Genomic DNA, 23,800 nt, shown 5'->3' with positions numbered 1-23,800 from the left:
GCAAGGCCACCTGCCACAGCTCATCTCTTTGCCAGATGGCCATTTCTTTCAAACACAGCATCATTTGGTTTCTAACCCTTTAAAAACATTTGCTGTCACCTAGGATTTAAAAATCTGCATGTTTCACCCTGAATACACCTTTTAACCCAGAAAATGAAAGCTAATCACTTCTCAATTTCCTTTTTCATCTTTTTTGCATCAGACCATCTCATTACTGTAAACAAACTCTCAAAGCAAATGACTGAATTTAACCTTTTACGGTAACAAGCTTGGAGCCAATAAAACTGTAGCCAAGAGAAATTAACCGAAAATGAACTTTTTAAAAGTATAAATACTTAATACAGGGGCGATTAAACACAATTGTTGTGCTGATATTATAAAATTACCCAACATTGCTTGCTTGAACTGTTTATCTATATTTTAGTCTTTACGTTTGTCGCTGCGTTCTAAAAAAAATATAAACCAATACATTTTTTTTATATAATTATATCCATTATTCAAATAAATCCAGAGATCAAGGTCTTATGAAACCATATTTCTTTCTAGACAAACTCTGATGTTCACTTTCGTGTGTGTTTGAGGATGATAAGAAATGTCAGTCCTGCATCAATCTGTATCCCGCTTTGTGCTCATCTGTCAACAATGACGATGACACTGCTGAGAAAGAGCAGCTTTATGAAACTTCATCAGTTCTACGTGACCTCTGCCCCCTGTAGCACTTGAGTCTATAGAATTAATGCCAGGCTTTATATCTTTCTTCTCCTCTCCTCACAGGTGAGGACAAGACGGGCAGACCGCTTAATACTGAGTCGACAAAAACAACGGGAGCAGTCGGTAAGACCTTGCAGTTCAGACTATTTATCACCCACATCGGCGATACATACCACAGGTCATTATGTTATAAATTATTTCACAACTCCTATGGAAATTTTCTTTAGGTGTTTTTACGAGAGGAGAGCTTGTTTGCGAATCTCACCCTGCCGTTGCTGACCACAGCTCTCTGTCCTACTTTCAGCTTCAATACATCCTTACAGAATTTTTGCTGGCTGTGGAGAAAATCGACTTGCATCGTGTTGAACTTCTTCTCAAAGGTATCCTGGTCCATACCCTACAGGAGATCAAAACACACATGTAACGTCTGAGTTAAAAAAAATGCACAAGGAACAAAGTACCGGCTCATTAGCTTGTTTCTTGATAACACTGCAAAGAGGAAATATTCAATCCATAAATTATTGACAACTAAAGGAGTACATTTGCAGAAGTGCGGTCTTTTCTGTATTTTGACCAAAAAATTAAATTGGCTAGACTTATGAAAAATGTGTCGCCACAGGAAACCGTACAGTGTTAATCAATCATTAAACATTTTCATTTATCAGACTCGTAATTAAAAATGGCTCCGATGTCGATAACAAATCTCGGGTGTATGTGCTTTGCAGAGTCAGATTTTGAGGTTTCCAACATTTGGTCCTTATGAGAGGAGAGAAAGTGCTAATATCAGCACAACACGTCTCCTTGCCATCCAATAACAGAGCAATAACAGGGCTCAGGCATATTTCTCAGGGTACCAAGCATCTCTCTTTTTGCCTTTCTTCAACTAACAACAATAAACCGTATGCAAGAGCAGGGATGGTTGGAAATAAACAGAGCGAGGAGAGAGAGACAACAACATAAGAGAAAGAAAGAATCAAAGAAAGGCTCTATATGTGCCTTACAGATCCATCAATCTTTCTGAGAATTGCAATACTGTGTTGATGAGTCCCCAGATTCAAAGCGGAGGGGTTCAAGGTACAGGGCAGCCATTCCCAGAATGCCGTTTTGTGCGAGTCTGACAAAATTATGTGTGGATGAGCGGTTTCAATTGAGAGGCTGAGGGGCTGTGATCTTGTGTCATGTTTTTTTGTGGTGATGTCAGGAAGAACCTGTAAAAGTTGTGTGTATCTGATCTGTTTTTTGAAGTAGAAACCTCAAGATCGTTTCAGTTTTTTAATCCGGAATTTTATAATTGATCCACGTTTAGAAGTGTTCTTTGTATATACATTCGCTTTTTAACAATGAATTTAAAATTAATATAAATCATACTTCAGTTATTTGTCGTAAAATAAAGTTGATTGAATAAGAACCTGTGCATTATATAGATAAGATTTATTTTTGGAGTTTTTGCCTTTATTTGACAGACAGTGATTTTGGAAAGGACAGGAAGGGAAGTTGATGAGAGAGAGGGGGTGGGGTTGGGGAAAGGACCATGAGCCGGGATTCGAACTCGGTTCGCCGGGGATGCACCGGCGCCATATGTCGGAGCACTCGACCATCGGCTCCGACCTCAATTTGACAGATGAAATAAACACACAGACGGCTTGTTTGACATGTGGGTGAGTGAATTATCATGAAATATTCATTTTAAAGTGAACTACTCCTTTAAAACACAGAATAACAGGAGAAAAAATGGTATTTTAAAAGTAATAAAATATGAAGAATTTGGTTCCAAAATGAGATATGTCCATTTTTTTTAAATCATGTTTTTATTATGTTATCATGTTTGTATTGCATTTTATTGTGTTAGTTAGCTGTATATATTCAATTATATGGGTCAAAACAAACCAACTGCAGTTTGATTGATTTTAATTGGAATGCACAATAAAAAATGATTTAAGTTATCTCATTTTGGAACCAAACTCTTCATATATACTTATAAAATTGGTAAGGACAAGGGAAAAGAACAGGTGTCTCAAAATACATTCGAGTCTGAATCTTCCACGCGTAATTCCACATTATTCAGCCACTGCATTTCACACTCCACTGACCTGTATAAGTAAGTGCTTAATCTTGGTGCCCTGATTGAGGAGCTCAACGTTTTCCTCTTTGAGGAGTTTTAGTGTGAAGTCGAGTGTGTTCTTGCTGCTTTGGGTGAGGAGTGATGCCCAGACGGCTCGGTACAGAGCGCTGGTTTCCTCCGTGGGCTTTCCGCTGGGGTTATTGATCACTCCAATTCGACAACTGGAGCAGCTGGATTTCTGCAAGCAAATACAGTGGATTAGAAACTCTCACATAAAACAGAACACAACAACAGAATATTGTGCTTCTGAACATGTTCTGGATGATATAACAGAAAAATGTACTAATTATAGCATAAGGCTTTATGTTACAGTTTACATTTTGATATGCTTAGAATAGTCTTGAATAAAAAAACATGTTTTGTGACATAAGAAATCACATATTTAAGTACGTCTCTTTTATATAACTATATAAAACTTTGTTTTCATACAACATATACATGTAACATCAACATACAGCGCACCATATGAAAACATTTTGTGCATTGTACCCATAAACGAGAACATTCTTCAATATCCCAAAACCTCTAAAATCTGTTCAGTGTAAAGGTCTTTGCACATACAGTCCAAAAATTTCGTATGCGTTTTTTTGGCTCCCATTTGTACTGTACCACTGAATTGTTAAAAAGGCCACTCAAAATGATTGACGGATGCGAAAAACGCAAAAAATCGTACCCAGTCTGAATTTTTTTATCACGGACAAAATATCGGAGGCATTGTGTAAATGTGATTGACAAAATGTGAAGTCGTATTTATTTTTTACGTGCGGAAATATCGGACGCAAATTTTGGACTCAATGTGCAATGGGCTTAAGTCTAACATCAGACATGGAAAATTATAAAAATGTTATTAATTGAGAAAATGCAATTACATTTTCTGATTAAAAGTGCATGATAATACATTCATATGTGCTATCAGGATCTTATGGTGTTGCTTAAAGCCACAGTTCACCCCAAAATTAAACACTTGTCTTCTTTTACTCATCCTCACGTTGTTTCAAATCTGTATAAATCTCTTTGTTCTGATGAACACAGAGAAAGATATTTGGAAGAATGCTTGGCCCCCATCGAGTAGCATTTTTTGGAAAAATTGTTTAATAAATTTCTTAGTTCTGTTGAACACAAAATATGATATTGAAGAAGGTAGGAAAGCAAACAGTTCTAGAGCACTTTTTACAACCATTGTCATTTTTCCTACTATGGTAGTCAATGGTGCACAAGAACTGTTTGGTTACAAGAATTCTTTCAAATATCTTTCTCTGTGTCCATCAGAACAAAGAGATGTATACAGATTTGAAACACCTCGATGGTAAGTTAATGACGAGGGAATTACATTTTTTGGGTGTGCTGTCCCTTTAAAGTTGATTTAATGCTAAACAGGCAACCTAATCACAACACTTGTGCACCGCTTAGATTGATTACAAATAAATTATTAAAATATCATGTGCATGTTTTCGCCTCATTTGTTTGCAAACTAAAGGCAATCCACAGCACTTCATATCCAAATCTATCTATCAAAACATCACTTAGCATTTTTTGTAGCTTGTTCATTACCCAGCACCACAAGAATGCTCTTGAAGATGAATTGCTCTCAAATAAATTACAACGATGTATGTGGCTCTCTAAAGATGAGTTTCCTGTGGATATAGCTAATTGGAAATAAAAACTGCAGTAGTTCACCATATGTTTCAAGGCGTTCCGCAGCAACAGCCTCCCAGAGGCCCGTTCAATATCCGCGATAATCCACATGGTCACCCCATACACCTCCTCCTCTATAGGTGAACAAAAACATGACAATATTGTACTTCCGAAGAATTTCTGAGCAATTTGCAGTGCAGTAGAATGTGATGCATTATATTGTGCGGTATTAAATGTTTTAAAAAACCTTATTGATAATATATTATGCTAGCAGTAGAAGATGTGCATCAACAAACACTTCATCACTGGCTGTTCCTTTATGAAATCAAGCTGTCTAGACAATGATGAATGACATGAAATAGCAGCTTAGCTAGGCAGTAAAAGAACAGAGTTACATTTTTGTATCCCGTGTGAATGGCTATGCATCTTCCGTGCTGACTTTGCAACAGCTATAAATTAGTAAAGAGATGCAAGAGATGATGACCGATCACAATTTAGTATGCAAATTGATGTAAGCGAGAAGACCAAGTGGAATTTTTACACAGCTAATGCAACGCTGTCATCGCTGTCAATCAAATGTTGCACACTACATTAACGCAAGCCAACCCAAACGTTTTAAAAACTTCATGTAAAAATCTACGATAAATGCTTTCAATAAAAATCATACGACTACTGCAGTAAGTATTTTATACAGAATTGTGTAAAAAAAAATTCAACAATCTCCCCCTGACTTACCGTCTCTGATGAAATACTTCATTCTTTTAGAAACAACTGCTGTTTTGTCCCTGGAGTCCAGGTAGGAGAACATACTGGTGTCATGCCAATCATCCACAACTGTTCGTACAATAATAAAATAAATAATCAAAATGTTCCATAAGAAAGGATATGATTTGTGGCAGTGATGTAACCGTGACAACATCTGAGATGAATATAGCATTACTTGGTGAGGCAGTGAAATCTAGATATCTCCTCTCAGAGCTCAGAATCAGCGGGTTGATGCGAGGAACAACATTGGCCTGCTCCATCAGGAAGTCCACCACATCAAGACTCTCAGTGATCTGACCCTGTACATGACAAGATACAAACGTTCTGTCGACACCGGCTTAATCCTAGTTTGCATATTTCCAAATAGAAGTACTTTACCATGAAGACAGATCTCTGGAAAAAGTTGGTCGTTTCCATGATGCGCTGCAGTATAATTGTTTCCAGCTCATCAGGGTCCATCTCTTCACTGCCGAATGGAACGCCATTAAACAGAGCCACCGGAAGGGCTGCTAAACCACTCTTCCTGTAAAACACTCCTCCAGCCTAAAGCAACACATATGAAAGTCAAGAATTGGTGACAATTTAAATTTGTTTTTCATTATGTATATTTGTTCTGGAGATGCTTTCCATTGTCAATTTCTAATAAAACTAATATAATGCACAGTGAAATATCTTCATTAACTGCAACTCATACCATTGGCAAAGAAATCAACATATAAATTACTTCTATATTATGTCTTTACAAATCAAACTGCTAGAATTCCAGAAAAAAACAGCAGCTTTAACTGGTATCACACTGTATAAATGCGTTAAAGCAGGGGTCTTCAACTGGGGGTCGGCGGTGGAACTGCAAGGGGTCCGCTAATTACTGTATACTCACAGGCAACTTCTTGTTAAAAATGTAAAGCATAGGAACAGAAATATTTCAACCAATGTTCTCTTTAAGCTGCGAACGTGAGTGGCCACGCAGAATAATCAAAGCTCCCGCGCATTGCCATTTTAACCTGCGTGCGGACCAAACATCCATTCAGGCACCGGAAGCAATCAATGAAAGAAACGATACATCTGCATCATAAAAACCGATAGGGTTAGAATCAGTGCATTTTCTGTCTTCCTTCCGATAAAAGTACGCATGAAAGAAGTTATGTGCACACAAAGTGCATTCTCATATGTTTCTTAACTTGTACTTTGAACTGTTCAAATTTGTTAAAGCTGTTAAGTGCACATTTGACAGCCAAATGATCCCACATTGCTACTGCATTGTAAACTCTGACAGAACTATCGTACGTGTTTAAAATCAATGAAACGTGCACCGTTTAGTACTGATGGTGCAAGTCAAACAAGTTTCCCCCGAAAATAACGCGTACTCGTTGCATCATGTTGCTCTCCTTAGTCTGATATGATGCTCTGCAGAAAAAATGTGTTCATTTTCATATAATAGCTGCAACAATGCTGATCCACGATAAAGACAACGGATCCAGAATTATAAAATAGCGATGTGTTTTGCAACATACGGAGAAGTGGAAGAAAAAAATGATGACACTTAATAAAACGGCCTGATTTTGCAATAGAATGCAGAATCTTTGCACAAATTACTTTCGCATCCAGAGACAACCCCTACCTCCACTAGAATAGCTCTTGTGCCATTAACCAGGGTCAGTCATCTCATTGAAGCCTTAATAAAAAACTAAGGTTCAAATAAGTGTTTAATTGCCCATTTTACAGTAAAATGAAACTGTTTGATACTGCAAATCCCTTAAAATAATCATGCAATCTATTAAAAACAAAAATAATTCACAGAAAAGTATTCAGCCTATGTGCAATAAAAACATAATAGTTCTAATGTAATGTCTTGACATAATATTGCTGTGACAATAGGTTTTTTTCTATTTAAAAAGCTCAGTTTCCACATATAGTGCAAGGGGGTCCCTGCTCCAAGCATCTCTGATCTAAGGGGTCCTTGCCCCGAAAAATGTTGAAGACCCCTGCGTTTAAGTGAAATAAACTAAATTGTACCCACCATCTTGACGTTTCAAACCTGTATGACTTTCTTCCACAGAACACAAAAGAAGATATTTTGAAGAATGAAGAATGTTGTTAATAGGCACCCATTTTGTGTGCATACAATAGAAGTGAATGCTGTTCAGTTACTAACTTTCTTGAAAATATCTTCTTTTGTATGTAAACAAATGAGAATTTTCATTTTTGGGTGAACCATCCCTTTATATTACCTTTCTGTTGTCATCAAAGTTTGAGTCCACTCCAAGAATTCTGGCAGCATTTGCTTTTGGAAATTTCTTTTTTAGATATGCAGTGACTGTATCCACTGACAGAGTATCACCGACTTCCACCCTGTTATATATCTGCATGTGAGAAAAAAAGAGCTCACTAGAATTTAACGGCTAGAGTGGGCAAGACACTCTCAGAAAAATAACATTCACAACCTTATAAAGTTCCTTGTGTCTTGAACAAAAGACTACGAAGTAAAGGTAGCTGTTTTGGTGCAAAGGGAACAAGTGGCCCTGTGTCTATGCATAGTTTCCGATTAAGTGCATCTTTTTACTGATAGATTACATTTTATCCTAGACCCCATAAATCCTAGTGGCAGCCTTTCTTAATGTAAGATGTGCTTTCAAACATCATACTTAAATGTAATATAAGATACTCACTGACACCATTGACGTGAAAGCTTGCATTTCGTCATACTCCTCTGAAATGTAATTTAACAGCCTGAAGAGAGCAACACCTGCATCCAAAAATCCATCTACACTGTCATCTGTACTGACAACCAGCACAAATCCAATCCTGAGACACAGAAACATGTCAATGTATGTACAGTATGATGCATAAATACAAACACAATACATATGCTGAAAGGTTAACAGAAAAAAATAAGTAACGCAAGGATTGATTGTTGAATATTAAATAAGCACAGAATTTATTTAGCTTGGAATCCATTTTTAATATTAGAATTTGGAATATATAAGAGGATTGATTGAAAATGGTTGTTATTTTAAAGGAACAGGACACCCAAGAATAAATATTCTGTCTTAATTTACTCACCCTCTGGTTGGTCCAAATCTTTATAAATGTATTTCTTCTGATGAACACAGAGAAAGATATTTAGAAGAATGTAGGAAAGCACACAGTTCTGGGACACTTTTGACTACGATTGTCATTGTCCTACTAGTCAATGATGGCCAAGAACTGTTTGGTAACAAACATTCTTCCAAATATCTATCTCTGTGTTGATCAGAACAAAGAAATTTACAAAGATATGGAACAACTCGAGGATGTATACATATATGACAACATTTTCATTTTTGGGTGAACTGTGCCTTTAATAATGATGTATTAAAAAGTATTTAAATGCACTTTTACGACCATGACCAATCAAAATGAAGCATCACATAGTAAAACATGGTAAAGGCATGTGAGGCACTGAGCATACCTGAGTGGAATATTATGTTTGTAAAAGAGCTCTGCTAATTTCACCAGTTCAATGCTTTCTTCCTGTTTCGGGTCTAGAAACAGAACCTGCAAACCAGAAACAACTCTTAAACTCTTCTTTCAATCATCAAAAACGGCAGGACTTATTCACATATCATTCTTTTCACCCTAACAATCATAACAAGTAAGAATTACTAAAGCGATCTGACCATTTTTCTGTACTGTAACTTATTCTATGTTAAAATCGATGATGTTATTTGGTCACCACTGGAAGAGAAGCACTAACCCGTCTATATGCATTTTAAGATATGCTTGAAATTAAGCTAATCGTCTAAAGCGCATAATGGGCTGACATTTCGCAGAAACTGCACGGCATGACAAATCTGGGAGCTCACCAAGTCAAATTAGACTAAACAAATGCACACAAACCAGGTCTATAGCAGCTCTGAAGGAATATTTCTACACAAGATGAATAAATATAGAGGCTAAACAAAACGAGAAGAAACTGCACAAGTTAAACTTCGGCTCTGGAACTCACCAGGTTGAAGAAGTTACGCCGTATTTGTCTGATGACACCAGGAAACGTCGCTCTGAGAAGCTCTTGGATACTTGAAGGCCAGTGACGGTAAGGGGAGTCCTTCTCTATATCATTAACCCACTAGAAAGCATACAAAAGGGTCACAGACAGTGGTGTAGTCTACCTAATACGCAGGTAGATGCCGAATGCCCATTAGAAAAGATCAAGAATTTCCGTATACCCACTTAAAAAAAGCGTGAGGACACGTGACAACAATTGAACAATCGCCAAGAATTTTTGTTTTATTTTGTATAAGAAACATTTGTGGTTCATAAAAGTATTAGTTAACCAATATTAATTATGTCATGTTTTTTAGCAGGGTGGGTTTATGTAGAAATAGTGTATATCACAAATAAATGACTTTATACATTTTCACATGGATCACAAATGTGGATTGAAAATTGCCAGCTGATCAAACCTGTGCTTTGGGGATAGAATACATATATCATCTAAGGCTAAATGTAACTCTTAACAGCACGAGTAAAATAGGGATTAGCAAAGACAGTAAGTCCCCCAGCTGTCATTGGCTATTGAAATCTTGCTTGCAATATATCTTTTAGAATGCTCTTGACTAAAGCACTGGACACAGAACATCATCAACACTGACTGTCTGTTTTATTTTTAGCAGCCTGGGTTCCAGACGCATTTTTCCATTCATTTTCGGCAGCCGCATTTCAACCCTAAATTCAATAAAGTTCTGATCACTGAAGAAAACCAAGCAGCTTTGAGATGAATCACCACATCTTGAACACACCACATCTTCCTTTAGAGCACGAAAATTTTGAAAATTGTATTAAAAAAACGAAGATACCAAGACACCTCAAGTCATTTTGACATCCAACTATGTTATAAAGTACAATCAAATCAGTCTCGCTTGAGATTTCTTTCGCATGTAATTTTAGAAAAGGCTGTCTAAATTCATAGATGTTTATATCATTAGGAACGATCATCATTTGCTCATATTCAAGTTGTTATAAATCTATATATTTTCATTGTTCTGATGAACACAGAGAAAGACATTTGGAAGAATGCTTGTAACTAGGGATGCACGATAAATGATCCTCCATATCGCTATGGGCTGATAAATGGTCATTTTAATGTTATCGGCCAATAATGAAATTTAGGCCAATAGACTATAGCAGATAAATTATGAATAATTTTCTCTGGTTAATTTACTTGAGCTGCATTCATTAAAATCTTTCATTAAAAGTCTTTCTGTCATAATCATTCCCTTACTGCTATTAGCCAAACATTGTTGATGAAGTATGTAAATATTTATGAATGTGTAAATTGAAGGAACAAAACATATTGTTTGCAGCCGACTGCTGTCTGAATGCTTTCTGTCTTGAGACCTGTGGCTATTGAGAACACCTTTCTGGGTTGCTCTGGAAGAACATTTCATTTGTTTATTAAATGAACAGTATAGCAGAAAAGTGTAAAAGCTAAAGAATATTGCATTTTACTAACTAATCATACTAATCAAACAATATTTTTGGTCTCACCATTATGGCCGAGTGACGGATATCCAGAGCGTAGCTGTCTTCCACACTGGAAGTGGTGGATAAATGCAGGAACTTATTGACACTGCTTCCTCTGATGCCAAGGTTATGAAGACCTTCAAGTATCTTAGCCTCCCCTCTGAGAATATCCAGGATGCTACCGGGCAGACAAGTGCACAGTTATGTGAGCAGCACACATAACGCATGATGAAGAAGCTTTTGACAAGTTACTAAAATATCAACGGTTGGTACCAAAACCAGTGAAATTTCAAATTTGTCAGTATAAATTAAAAGGGACAGTTCACCCCCAAAAATTCGGTGATCATTTACTCTCCCTCGAGTTGTTTCAAACACAAATACATTTCTTTGTTCTGATGAACACAAAGAAAAATATTTGGAAGAATGCTTGTAACCAAACTTATTCTTGGCCGCCATTGACTACCATAGTAAGAAAGATTATAATGGTAGTCAAAAGTGCCCCAGAACTGTTTGCTTCCCTAAATTGTTCCAAAAAAAAATCTTTTCCAACATAAAAATATACAATAACTTTTCCTACCATGGTAGTCAATGGTGCCCCAGAATAGATATTTGCTAATATTCTTCCAAATATCTTTCTTTGCATTCAACAGAACAAAGAAATGTATACAGGTCTAGAAGAACTTGAGTAATTTTAAAATTCATGATATAATTTTCATGTTTTTGAGGAGTTAGCTTTAACATTATATCCATACAGTAAACATTTTTCCATTCCAGTTTCAAAATCTGTATACAACCCGAAATCCAGAAAAGTTGGGACGTCTTTTATTAAATTTGAATAAAATGAAAACGAAAGGAATTTCAAATCACATGAGCCAATATTTTATTCAAAATAGAACATAGATAACATAGCAAATGTTTTAACTGAGAAACGTTACACTTTTATCTACTATATTAGCTCATTTAAAATGTAATGCCTGCTACAGGTCTCAAAAAAGTTAGCACGGGGGCAACAAATGTCTAAAAATGCAAGCAGTTTTGAAAAGATTCAGCTGAGAGAACATCTAGTGACTAATTAAGTTATAATTAGATATCAGTTCTGTAACATGATTAGCTATAACAGGGATGTCTTAGAGAAGCAGAGTCTGTCAGAAGTAAAGATGGGCAGAAGCTCTCCAATCTGTGATAGACTGCGTGAAAAGATTGTGGAATACTTTATAAACAATGTTCCTCAACGTCAAATTGCAAATGCTTTGCAAATCTCATCATCTACAGTGCATAACATCATCAAAAGATTCAGAGAAACTGGAGAAATCTCTGTGCGTAAGGGACAAGGCCGGTGACCTTAATTGGATGCCCGTGGTCTTCGGGCCCTCAGACGACACTGCATCACTCATGATTGTGTCAATGACATCACTAAATGGGTCCAGCAATACTTCCAGAAAACACTGTTGGTAAACACAATTCGCCGTGCCATCAGCAGATGACAACTTAAGCTCCATCATGCAAAAAGAAAGCCATATGTGAACATGGTCCAGAAGAGCCGTCGTGTCCTGTGGGCCGAGGCTCATTTAAAAGGGACTATTTCCAAGTGGAATAGTGTTCTATGGTCGGACGATTCCAAATTTTACATTCTTTTTGGAAATCACGGACGCCTTGTCCTCCGGGCGAAAGAGGAGGGAGACCTTCCAGCGTGTTATCAGCATTCAGTTCAAAAGCCAGCATCTCTGATGGTATGGGGGTGCATAAATGCATACGGTATGGGCAGCTTGCATGTTTTGGAAGGCTCTGTGAATGCTGAAAGGTATATAAAGCAACATATGCTTCCCTCCAAATGACGTCAATTTCACTGAAGGCCTTGTATACTTCAGCAGGACAATACAAAACTACATACTGCAGCTATTACAACAGCATGGCTTCATCGTAGAAGAGTCCGGGTACTGAATTGGCCTGCCTGCAGTCCAGATCTTTCACCTATAGAGAACATTTGCGGCCATTTAACGAAAAATATGTCAAAGACGACAACAAACTCTTCAGCAGGCGGAAACCTATATAAGGCAAGAATGGGACCAAATTCCAACACCAAAACTCCAGCAACTCATTGCCTCAATGCCCAGACGTCTTCAAACTGCTTTGAATAGAAAAGGAGACGCTACACCATGGTAAACATGCCCCCGTCCCAACTATTTTGAGACATGTAGCAGAAATCAAATTTGAAATGAGCTCATTTTGTGCATAACATTGTAACATTTCTCAGTTTAAACATTTGCTATATTATCTATGTTCTACTGTAAAAAAAAACTGGCTCATGTGATTTGAAAGTCTTTCAGTTTTTATTCAAATTTAAAAAACGTCCCAACTTTTCCGGAATTCGGGTTTTATGTTCACACACATTAGACTGGATTAACAATACATTACTTTAATAGGACAGTACATCCAAAATGTCTGCACTTGGAGCACATTCATTCCACACTTCAACTTTTAAAAACAGATTCTACCTGAAAGGGTCATGAAGGTCCAGGTCAATCTGTATACCATTAATAAAAAGACTGGCATCACCAGGATGGATTCCCATTGAGTCACTTAGCCTCTGCAAGGAAAGATCAGGTCAGATTAAAACAGCTACATTAAAACCTTCAATTCAAGGTGATGAGCTTAAATACGTCTTGTTCATTCATTACATGTTTAAACCACCTAGAACAACCCGTTCAACCTGAACAACCTTTCAGTTGCTTTACACACTAAACTTACAGCACACATTACACACTATAAACCCAAGCCTGGCCGAGAAAAAGTAAAAAGATACTATCGTCAATCGACAACGCCTGACGATTCTCTGGGCGGGGCTCTTGTGAGGCGCTTGCCATGTGACCATGCGTAGTAGCTGAAATAACTTTGAAAAAGGTTTAAGTACAATTTAAGCTTAGCAAACCAAAGTTATGGTACAGTCCATATAAGGTTTAATTATTGATCGAAAAAATGCTATTTGATTGTGATGTTTGCCAACAATTTTAGAAGTATCGGCCTTACACCATTCAAGGAGATAGAATGATAAAACGAAAAAAATAGCATTTTAGCAACAAACACTCAATTCTCTATGATCTCTTGTCAGGTGTTTTCTAAACCCATTAGGCATTATAGATGAAAACTCAGAGCTGTTATCCTATCAAAAAGAAGGTTGCAAAAAGTATTGAATAAAAGGGTTAATGATGCTCATTATTTCATAATGAGTTTCTCCTCCCCATTTAAAATTCTGTAATGAAAGGTTCAGTTTTTTTTAAATAAAAGATTCAAAGGTTTAAAGATGCAGATTTTTTTGACAGCCTGCATTGATCGTATGAATAATTTTGAGCTCCACTCACACCTTTTGGTTCTCTTCAACCTCCTTCTTCAGCTCTTGGTTTACGGCCACTTTCGTCAGTGATCTGTGGGAACAGTAAAACACGCACAGTCAGTACCAGCTCTCTCCAACATCCCAGACCAGTCATAAAAACTCATTTTAATCTCAGAAAACCTGTTCTGCCTTAGATGCCATATCTTCTATGCTGACAAACTGTAAAGCACAGTAACACTGACTCAGCACAATCTCAACACCACACTTAAAGCTGTCTGGAGCAGCAGCAGAGGAAAGTCACAGTCACACATTAAAAATGACCTAGAAGAGTTTCATATGCATGCGTTCTGTTCTATAACAAACATGAATGTGCTACATGCATGCATGACTTCCGCGTTTCACAGGAAGAACCCTAGGCAGTTTCCGGTTGGGGAGACTTAAAAAAATGAGAAAATAGTTCAATTTAGCAGATGGTGTACATTGCGACACACAGCAGTGTTATAAAGAAGTGCTGTTCCACTGTAAACTGTCTAGGGTTCTTCCTGTGAAACGCGAAAGTCACGCATGCATAGAGGCCATTGTGGGATATTATTAACAACAATGATTGTTTACAGAGGGGTTAATCAATAAACACAATAGACAATACAAACAAGCATGACTACTTTACAAATAGAAACACCTTTAAATCTAACCCAGGGAAGGGTAAGTTAAAAATAATGCATTCACGATTCTCTCAGATACATTAAGAATGAGTTTTTGACTGCACCTGGCTCTGCTGGGGAAATTTTGGCTGTGGTCTTGCATCAGTTTGAGGGAATCAAACTTTGGCACGCTCAGGATCCGAGATGCCGCCTGGAAACTGAGGTCTATTGGAGAGAAAGAGAAAGTGTTTCAAAATGTGTTTCCAGAGGGGCCAACAAACCCATGCAGAATCTATATAAAGACAAACATTTATAATAAAGTGAGCAATAAACAACAATTAAACCAATCATGTTTTTTAATTAATGTTCTTCAAACACTTCCTATAGTAATTAATAAATGTATATTTGATAAGTGGAAACACTACAACTGTGATTATAATTATTAAACTAATCTAAACGTAAAATCATAGAGTTTTAGAATTCTACCCTATCCAAAGTTATTACATAATCAACAGAGCGTTTCAACAGCCATCATGGGGAGCGCTTCAATTCAAGGAAAGCAAATTGCTTCATTTGTCTATCAAGACTGCACATATTTAACCATTTTTCCTCCAAATCTCACTGAGCAAAACTTATCATGAGACTGTGTTGAAAAGTCCGAACAGGAGCAGGACAGATCGCTGCACCAAGCAAGGGGTACAAACGGCGACCTTCTCACTGCTTCCTAATTCATCAAATGGACAGTTCTCACCAGCCCATGAGGATCGGTTTAATCTTGCTGGACACCAGACTAACTGTACGATAGGACCATCAATAATAGCAGCCTGCCCACCTTGGAGCTCCCACACTTTGAGGGGAGTCATGTCATTGGTGCTTTCCAGAAGATGCTTCCTCAGCTCGCCAAGTTCCCCTTGAAGTTCCGGGTTAGACTTTCTGGAGGTGGAGAAGGACATGTTGACACATAATGAGTGTTGGAAAGGATCTGCTTTTTCTTCGAAGCTGGAATTAACTTGCCAATAAGATTGTTGTAGAATGCAACACAATCCAACATCCATTTTAATATATGGATATTACTTATTACCAAACGTAAAATGTCAGTGTGCTTACTTTAATATCTCAAACAGAAAACCTTGGACTTCATCATTTTCATCCTCATCATCTGTGGTTACTGATTTAGAATCTATAAACACATACAGAAATTTAGCAAAGATCATTTAATCTCTTCTGTTTGTGAAAAAGGTAAGAAATTGGCATATTTGGATGTCATTGGATAATACCTTTAACCTGTGTGTCATCAACGGCTTTGTACTCCGTGTTTTTAATAGCCAGTTCAACACCATAACCAGACAGCAACATCCTTTGTTTTTTTGGCTCCTGCAGAGTAAAATGTGTTTCTTTAGCAACAAATACTTACCATTACAATAATAAAGTGTTAATTAAATTAATACAAAACCAAGTTTAAGGATGTACACTTTACATGTTTAAAAACTGAAATGCTTATACTCACCGCAACAAAATGTCGAAGCATGTAAATAAGTTTGCCCTCCTGCGCCCGCTCGGACAGCACCTTGTGAAATGTGATGAATTCTTTGGTGCCAATTTCAGCATAAAGAACAACAACAGGCAGATCGGTCCCATTGACTCCTGGATACCGGTGATCAGACTTGTATAGGTATGGTCTTGGCCTGCAAAAGTTTAAAATAAGCATGAGCTTAAAATGCATGAACACCACCCCATTTAAACTAAATCATCATAGTTTGCCTAAACAGCATATTATCCCTTAATTTCTATAGATAGAACAATTTATTGGTTAGCATTACCTGCCTGACGCTGCCTTCAGGAGCTTCTTCATGTCCTTAGTATTGCATGCATGTTGACCATGGATGGCTACGAAAGCAGAGCAGCCGTCAGGAGGAGGTTCATCACTTGCTATCTACAAGATGGTAAAAAAAGATTAACAGTACTGCCTAAAAAGTGCTAAACCACAAAGCAATTTAATAATGTCACGATTATGAGTTTGAATGCAATTCATAAATGTACACAGAACTGTAAGTTTGAATTTTGTATGTAATGGCGTACTTGTTGGAAAGCATGTACAGCTGGTGAATAAGCCCTGAGAGACAGAGAAAGCTTCAGGAGGTTGACCTGGAGGTCTGTCAAAAACTGTCCTGCCTTCTTGATGATCAGATTATAATATGACCGCACAGACTCTAAAGACAGAAAGTAAACATCAATTTAACTTTCTCAACATTTCATGTGCATTACATGCACACACAGTTCAACAAAGTAGACAAACACTCATACAGCTATTTTTTATGTATATTTCCTGGCAATTTATTAAGGCAATACCGCATCATTATAGTTATAAAGAATGCATGTACGAATGAAATATTATTCCATTAAACAAATAGACATCAACAAGCAAGCAATGAGAAACCACTCAGTTAAGTTAGGAGTCATAGCAGAGGAGAATTTCAGAAATTTCAGCCAATGTCGTTACCTCCATTTTTGTAAACAGTTAACTCCTTCACAGTATCGACAAACTGCCAAAACTTCTCATCACCGTCCTCTCTGATGAACTCACTGCAGAATATTAGATTTGCAGAACAAAAACAGATATGTAAGCCAAATGTGAGGGAGTTATACATACAAACAAGAGAGCTCAAGCAATGGAGAGGGATCACATTGGGAGGTAAATCCAAGGTGTTGATCAAAATCAAGAAGGTCATGTCTCTTTACTGCCATAAAGTTTTATTTCTCACTCTCTGCGTACATGAGCAGGGAGGGACCAAAGTACACTATCACACAGCTGTATTTTACAGGTTTTGGGCCGTATAAATAATACACATAAATGAAATCAGTAAAAATAAAGCATAGCCAGCAAGACCCTAAATTAAATTATGATTCCAGCCCACCTTGTTTCCAGCAGTAGAGGGGTCATAGCCCATTTGGCCTGAAGACTGGCAATTACTCCTTTAGATGCCGAGTGCACAAGCTGGACCCTCAGCAAGACCAGCACAACAAAGACCACCCTCATGATCACAGCTAAGAGTAAAAACATACCACTTTATTAACACCTCATTTACATTACATTTAATCAACTTTATTTTATAATAATTGAATACAGGCATTAAACAGCATGTTTATCTCATATACTCTACTTATACTCATATACTGGTTTAATGTTTTTTATTATTAACTGAATGCTCTTTTAACCTGGGCAATACTGGTTCAAACGACCGATAGCTTTTTTGGTAGTTGTACCACCAACAGACTTCCAGAAATAAACCTATCCTGGGTCAAATCAAAAGCAGTAATAGACAGTTATCTACCATATATTGATATTTAAATATGTATGAATTACTGATCTGTATTTCTTAAAGATTTACTCATTCATGCTATTTTCTTACAGATTTATTATTATAGAAAAAATCATCAAAGTGAAAACAAGCACTTGCTACCTCAGCAAACGCCACGTACATACAACAAAACGTTACAATGTAGTAAATAGATCCGCAAATTTTGACACCACCTTTTGTACTAAAGTAGACATAAGCGTCAATCTTCGTTTTATGCACATCAGATGAAAGCGTATATAATGTTCAATGGTTATTGTTACAAATTAATAAACAACAAAATAGGAAACAACAGCCCTGAAGCACACAGTTTAAACCCTCTCGGCCTTTTTTCCGTATAAACATGTCATTCAACAAGGAAGATAACTTGACGATACGGACTGTGAATATAAAAACATACATACAGCATCAGAAGGCGAATCGTTGTATTACCCCGGTTACACTGGACGCCGCCATTGAGGGGTCCTGAATCGTTAATTTCCTTATCCGCCGATGTAGAAAATACACATTTAATCCACAATCACCACAATATTCAAGATACAATTTGAGCGGATAATAGTGTATCATGCCAACGGTAAAATATCAACAACATGTTTTTAAACGTGTACGCTGGTTTGGGTTGTTCAGGCATATTTGTGGACAACTAATGGATGTTGTACGAAAGTAACGATAGCGCTTCAGCGTTTTTAGTGGATATGGGGATGTACAGTATAAGACATATCAGTAAACTTACAATAGAGTATGTAGCTCTATTCTCACACACAAACAGTATATCATTTTAACCTTTAGCTCCGGAAAGTCTCTTGTAGCCTTTATTCAACAAAAATTGTCATTCAACAGTTTCTCAAACAAAACCTACGCCAAGGCATGCAAAGTCGATAGTGGCAAAAGCAATAGTGCCACTCACTGCCACGATTCTTACGTAAGATCCTCTTCGCGTTTGTTATGTATTTGTAAAACCACCGGACTGTAAAATTTTTGAGAATGCAGTTTAGAGGACGTCATTAAGGAGATTTATTCGGACTCTTTAAAAAGGGTTTGGCGTGTAACATGAAAATATGGTTAATTCAGCCATATTGGTTACTTGAATACATTTACATTTAGGCATTTGGCAGACGCTTTTATCCAAAGCGATTTACTTTGCTTTATCCTATACATTTTACATAGGTATTTGCAATCCCCTGAGATCGAACCCACAACCTTGCGTTGTTAACGCAATGCTCTTACCACCAGTGTTGGGTAAATTACTCTGAAAAAGTAATTAATTACTAGTTACTCATTACATATTCAATAGTGTAATTAGATTACTGTCCAAATTACTCTGTCCAAAAAGTGTTTAGTTACTCATTACTAATTACTTTCTATATCCTACATCAACCTTGATTAGTTAAGTGATTCAAGGATAGACATTAAATAATATAATAATGAATAATAAATAATATTATTAACTGACCAAAGTATTACAAAGGTGAGAATTATACATTAAATCACAGATTTTAAAGTAAGACTTTGAATTTTGATGTCAATTACACTATTGCACACGCATATATTTCACAAAGTATTTAGTTTAATTACATCAAAAGGAACTGTAATTAAATTACAGAAAACAAATGAGTAATCCCTTACTTTACTTTTTCAAGGGAAAAGTCATTCAATTACAGTAACTAATTACTTAGTAACTAATTACACCCAACACTGCTTACCACTGAGCTACAGGAAAGCTATAATCAGTTAATTGCAATACATCTTACATAATTACAAAATATAATAATTTTGGATAAACACTAATAAAACAGCCTGATCTCACACATAAGACGTACATATTTACACGTAAATTAAGCCTGTCCTATACGTATGCATATTTACGTATTCACTGCCGCTTCCTGCTGCAATATACTCAATCTGATTACTAATTGGACAGGACGGGATTATTCGGTGTTCCAGTTAGAAAGTCAAAATAGTTTATTGTCAGGCCTGTCTCATAGGAAAGGAATCTGCATAGAGTAGGCTATCTGCATGAGCCACCTACAGAATATAGCATATCTTTAGCCACAAGATCACAGTGCAGAACACACAGTCATTAAATAAATGACGTATTATGTAGAAAAAGCTTGAATTTTTACAAGCCAATGCAAACTATGGGTTATATTGATATCGACATTAAAGGTGCGTAAAAGGTATATGCTAAAATAAATTAAATTTTTGGAATTCATCATTATGAGTTCCATAAGCACTTTTTTACGTGATAAATTACATTTTCGTCACATTGCTTTATGTCAATGTATAAAACAGTGAACAATTTGGCTATGACGGTCACACGACGAATTCTCTCAGTATAGTCGGCAGTATTATAGACCAGAGCTGGTCTTGGTACATGCGTGTCACACTTTTGCAGATGAAGTATGCGCGTGCTACAGAAGAGCTCGTGGTCCTGATGTTACTGCCTCTTCATTGATGCGCTCGTGTCTCATTGACATCATTCGCATCATCCCTCAGCCCGTCTCGGGCTCTCATCTCAAGCGCATGGATAAAACACGCGGGGCGCGTTGATTTGTTAGGTGCCCACAGAAAGGAAAGACGTAAGTATTTTTCGGTCTATGCATTAACGCAATCATCTCTTGTGGAACACGATTAAGGAAAGATCGCATTGGTCGTTGTATTAGCCTATGTTTGGTGGCTTAATGCAATTTGCAAAACTTTATCAGAGAGCCTGAAGTGAAGACTTCTCGGTGGATGTCACACTTTTGCGCATCTTTTACCATATCAACATGTGGCATGGTGCTTTTGGTTTGGATCACACATCGTCCTGGAAGATCTGGAGAGGAGATCATGATTCACACTAAGTGCGTGAAGATTTTTCTCGTGTTAAAATGAATGATAAACCTAATAAATGGATTCTTATCCCAATTTTAGCCATTCTTTTTGTCATGATTGGGTATCAGTATATTTGCCCGGCAGGCAGTCAGTCTTGTCATTTCACGACAGAAGACAAACTCGTGGGAATCGGTTCACTCTCCACTCCATACCCGACCACCGAGGACATGTACCGGGATCAGGATCCGGAGGATGACAGTCTACCTAAATGTGTGTCCAAATTCAACTTCACGGAGCGAGATTTGGCACGCGATGTAGATTTCAACATTAAGGAAGATGATGTGATAGTGTTTCTGCACATTCAGAAGACAGGAGGCACCACATTTGGCAGGCATCTGGTCAGGAATATTCGGTTGGAGCAGCCGTGCGACTGCAAACCGGGACAGAAGAAATGCACTTGCCACCGTCCCGGTAAACAGGAGTCCTGGCTCTTCTCGCGGTTTTCGACTGGCTGGAGTTGCGGTTTGCACGCTGACTGGACAGAACTTACCAACTGTGTACCTGTGGTTATGAACAAAAAACAATCTTCAAAGCGAAAGAGGTACCCCCTCACTTACAAACGCATTACAATTTACCTGTCGCCATGGCATCTAAGTAAATGTAGACCAAAAGTTTTATTTGCATTCAGAATCAGATTTAAGTGGTCAATGCGTTTTAGTCTACTTTTCATTTACACACTAGCACAACACAATTGTGCACAAATTAAAAAAAAAAAAGATTATATTGTATACTTTCTATTTCTTTCTATTATTTTCTTTCTATTATTTTCTATTCTGTTCTGTTCTATATTTAAAAAAAACAATTATAAACATTTGCCCAATTACAATTTTTAAAGATGTTTACATTTATATTTGAGATTCCAGGTACGATTGAAATTTATTGAGATTTATAATTTTTTGTAAACCCTGGATATAGCAAGACTTGTTGGTCACTTACATACATTTCAATACAGTCTTTTCCTGTTTACACTTTCCCGTTTGTCATGCTCCATGGTTCTACAAAGAACCTTTAACATCCACAGAATATTTTGGCTGCACAAAATGTCCTTTGGTTAAAAAAGTTACCATCTTTAAAAAAAAAAGCGTAAGTGGGCATTTCTTGACCACACCTTTAAACGTTTAGTCAGAAGTCTGGCAACACCCGTCAGATATGGTCTTGCACGGCTGATTCATTAGAATGAGAAATTATTTTAACCTTAGAAATTGAACAACCACTCTTGATAGATTAGCCCACTATATGATCAAAAATACAGTATCCTAAAACCGGGTCTGGGCTGACATGAAAGCAGTACCTATTTTTTGTTCGCTGCCAGTTTGATAGACAACTACCCTTCTATTATGCATTTATGGTTAATGCATTTTTTCCTTCGACTTCATCCCTGCAAAATGTCTTTTTGGTCCAACATTAGTCCTCTTTACTGAGACGGATCTTCCTCACATATAGCACATGATTTGATATTTCATGACCCTTTCAGAAAAAAGTGTAGTTTGGTTTTTATCGCCTGTGGCTCCAGCTCACTAATATTATTAACTGGATAAAAACAGGAATTCATTTATCACCCAGCATGATTTATGGCAAACACATTGAAATGCGAAACAAAAAGATAACTAGTTTTAGTCAAAATGACTGGAGGACAAGACTCAAATGCTTGAGTATTTTCTGTCTGTGGCCACTTTTTTCTTCCAGAATTTCCATTTACTTAGATTTTGTTCTCATCTCCATGATGGAGAGCCCGTGCTGTAATGAACTTTAAATGAGGTATCATAAACTTGAGCTTAGCTGAGCTGTCGAGCATTCCTATCTAAAAAATTGACAGTGCCAGTGTGGACCAGCAAGCCATTAAAAAGTTATTTCAGTTGTTTACTAAGTATAATTATGCCTTCATAAGGTGAAAACATGCAGACTTTTACTTTTATAAGTGCCTGCGAATAAAAGACATATGTGGTTTAAGTGCCTATGAACGCTGTTCTCGTAAATAGCATAAAAAAACCGTTTTTGTTGTCATCCCCTGCTACCTGCTGCTCTAACATTGGTTCATGAATTATATTTGACATGACTGGATGTATCCGTATTTGTTCACTTCTGCTCTCATAAAAATCTCGCCTTGTATTGTTTGGCAGTCATTTATTTAAACAGTTGCCAAGTAAATGGCTCGTCTTAATTAGTTGCTTGGCCTGCAGCGATTTGTACATGGTTCATTGTATTGTAATGAATGAAAATGTCTGCTTCTTTCACAATTATTACCACATGTTAAAATGTGGTAAAACAGCTGGGAAGGATGCGCGTTGCCTACAAGACATTTTCAGAAATGTATTCAGAATTTTATTGCTGAGGAGAAATCCAGCCACATTCGCACCCCCAAAACAGTCCATAGCCATATGATTCATCTCTGCAGAGTCAGCTGACTTTTCCTGCGAGTTTGCTGCCTGCATGCGACAGATACCCGAAGACCAAACGTAACAAACTCATCGCTGTCTCTCTCTCTCTATGTACTTTCAAAATGCTGCTTCACATTGCTTCTCTAAATATCCACCAGGAGACACAAATAAATCTCTTTTGACAACAGGCACTTTTGCTCTCCGAACCGCATGCGCTAAGTGGTTACTATATGAAAATTTCATTTTGATATACCCGGCTCGGTTTATCACAGTTAAGATGGATCACTCTGCGTGCGGAGGTGGACATTCAAGGATATAATCCTCATATTTTTGCGGTGTTAAAATGCAGAATTCACACTTGAACTTGCTTCACTCCTTTAATGGTAATGCATTATCTAATGACCCGAAATAATGTTGATTGTTATGCAGGGCTGGTTGGCGCAGATGGTGGGCCGGCAGTGCGGTGGCCTGGTTTCTCTGGC

General features: G+C 37.2%; 2 protein-coding genes across 3 annotated transcripts in view; one reads left to right on the top strand and one right to left on the bottom strand.

Annotated features, from left to right (window-relative positions):
- Window positions 1-18,537, bottom strand: part of uggt2 (UDP-glucose glycoprotein glucosyltransferase 2) — a 36,308-nt gene extending 17,771 nt beyond the window's left edge. The window contains exons 1-23 of one of the 2 annotated variants that reach the window (XM_056755235.1): window positions 18,471-18,537; window positions 17,626-17,755; window positions 17,211-17,293; window positions 16,790-16,920; window positions 16,531-16,643; window positions 16,218-16,395; window positions 15,988-16,084; window positions 15,818-15,890; window positions 15,543-15,643; window positions 14,836-14,935; window positions 14,100-14,160; window positions 13,234-13,325; window positions 10,763-10,916; window positions 9,222-9,341; window positions 8,685-8,770; window positions 7,903-8,038; window positions 7,465-7,596; window positions 5,612-5,776; window positions 5,409-5,532; window positions 5,204-5,302; window positions 4,511-4,602; window positions 2,802-3,011; window positions 977-1,108 (exon numbers count right to left, since the gene is read on the bottom strand). In XM_056755235.1, coding sequence (XP_056611213.1) covers window positions 977-1,108; window positions 2,802-3,011; window positions 4,511-4,602; window positions 5,204-5,302; window positions 5,409-5,532; window positions 5,612-5,776; window positions 7,465-7,596; window positions 7,903-8,038; window positions 8,685-8,770; window positions 9,222-9,341; window positions 10,763-10,916; window positions 13,234-13,325; window positions 14,100-14,160; window positions 14,836-14,935; window positions 15,543-15,643; window positions 15,818-15,890; window positions 15,988-16,084; window positions 16,218-16,395; window positions 16,531-16,643; window positions 16,790-16,920; window positions 17,211-17,293; window positions 17,626-17,747 — 2,601 coding nt within the window. In that variant the 5' untranslated portion in view covers window positions 17,748-17,755; window positions 18,471-18,537. Of the gene's footprint in view, window positions 1-976; window positions 1,109-2,801; window positions 3,012-4,510; window positions 4,603-5,203; window positions 5,303-5,408; window positions 5,533-5,611; window positions 5,777-7,464; window positions 7,597-7,902; window positions 8,039-8,684; window positions 8,771-9,221; window positions 9,342-10,762; window positions 10,917-13,233; window positions 13,326-14,099; window positions 14,161-14,835; window positions 14,936-15,542; window positions 15,644-15,817; window positions 15,891-15,987; window positions 16,085-16,217; window positions 16,396-16,530; window positions 16,644-16,789; window positions 16,921-17,210; window positions 17,294-17,625; window positions 17,756-17,926; window positions 17,991-18,470 lie in introns of those variants that run through there. The other variant, XM_056755234.1, reaches the window with a different exon arrangement.
- Window positions 18,538-20,714: 2,177 nt separating this feature from the next.
- hs6st3b (heparan sulfate 6-O-sulfotransferase 3b) overlaps window positions 20,715-23,800 on the top strand; it is a 54,352-nt gene continuing 51,266 nt past the window's right edge. The window contains exon 1 of the mRNA XM_056754089.1: window positions 20,715-21,481. Coding sequence (XP_056610067.1) covers window positions 20,937-21,481 — 545 coding nt within the window. The 5' untranslated portion in view covers window positions 20,715-20,936. The remainder of the gene's footprint in view (window positions 21,482-23,800) is intronic.

This window comes from Triplophysa dalaica, chromosome 8, assembly GCF_015846415.1.
Source record: "Triplophysa dalaica isolate WHDGS20190420 chromosome 8, ASM1584641v1, whole genome shotgun sequence".
NCBI lineage: Eukaryota > Metazoa > Chordata > Actinopteri > Cypriniformes > Nemacheilidae > Triplophysa > Triplophysa dalaica.
Note: the sequence above shows the minus strand (reverse complement) of the source record. Positions and strands in the feature narration are given on the sequence as shown.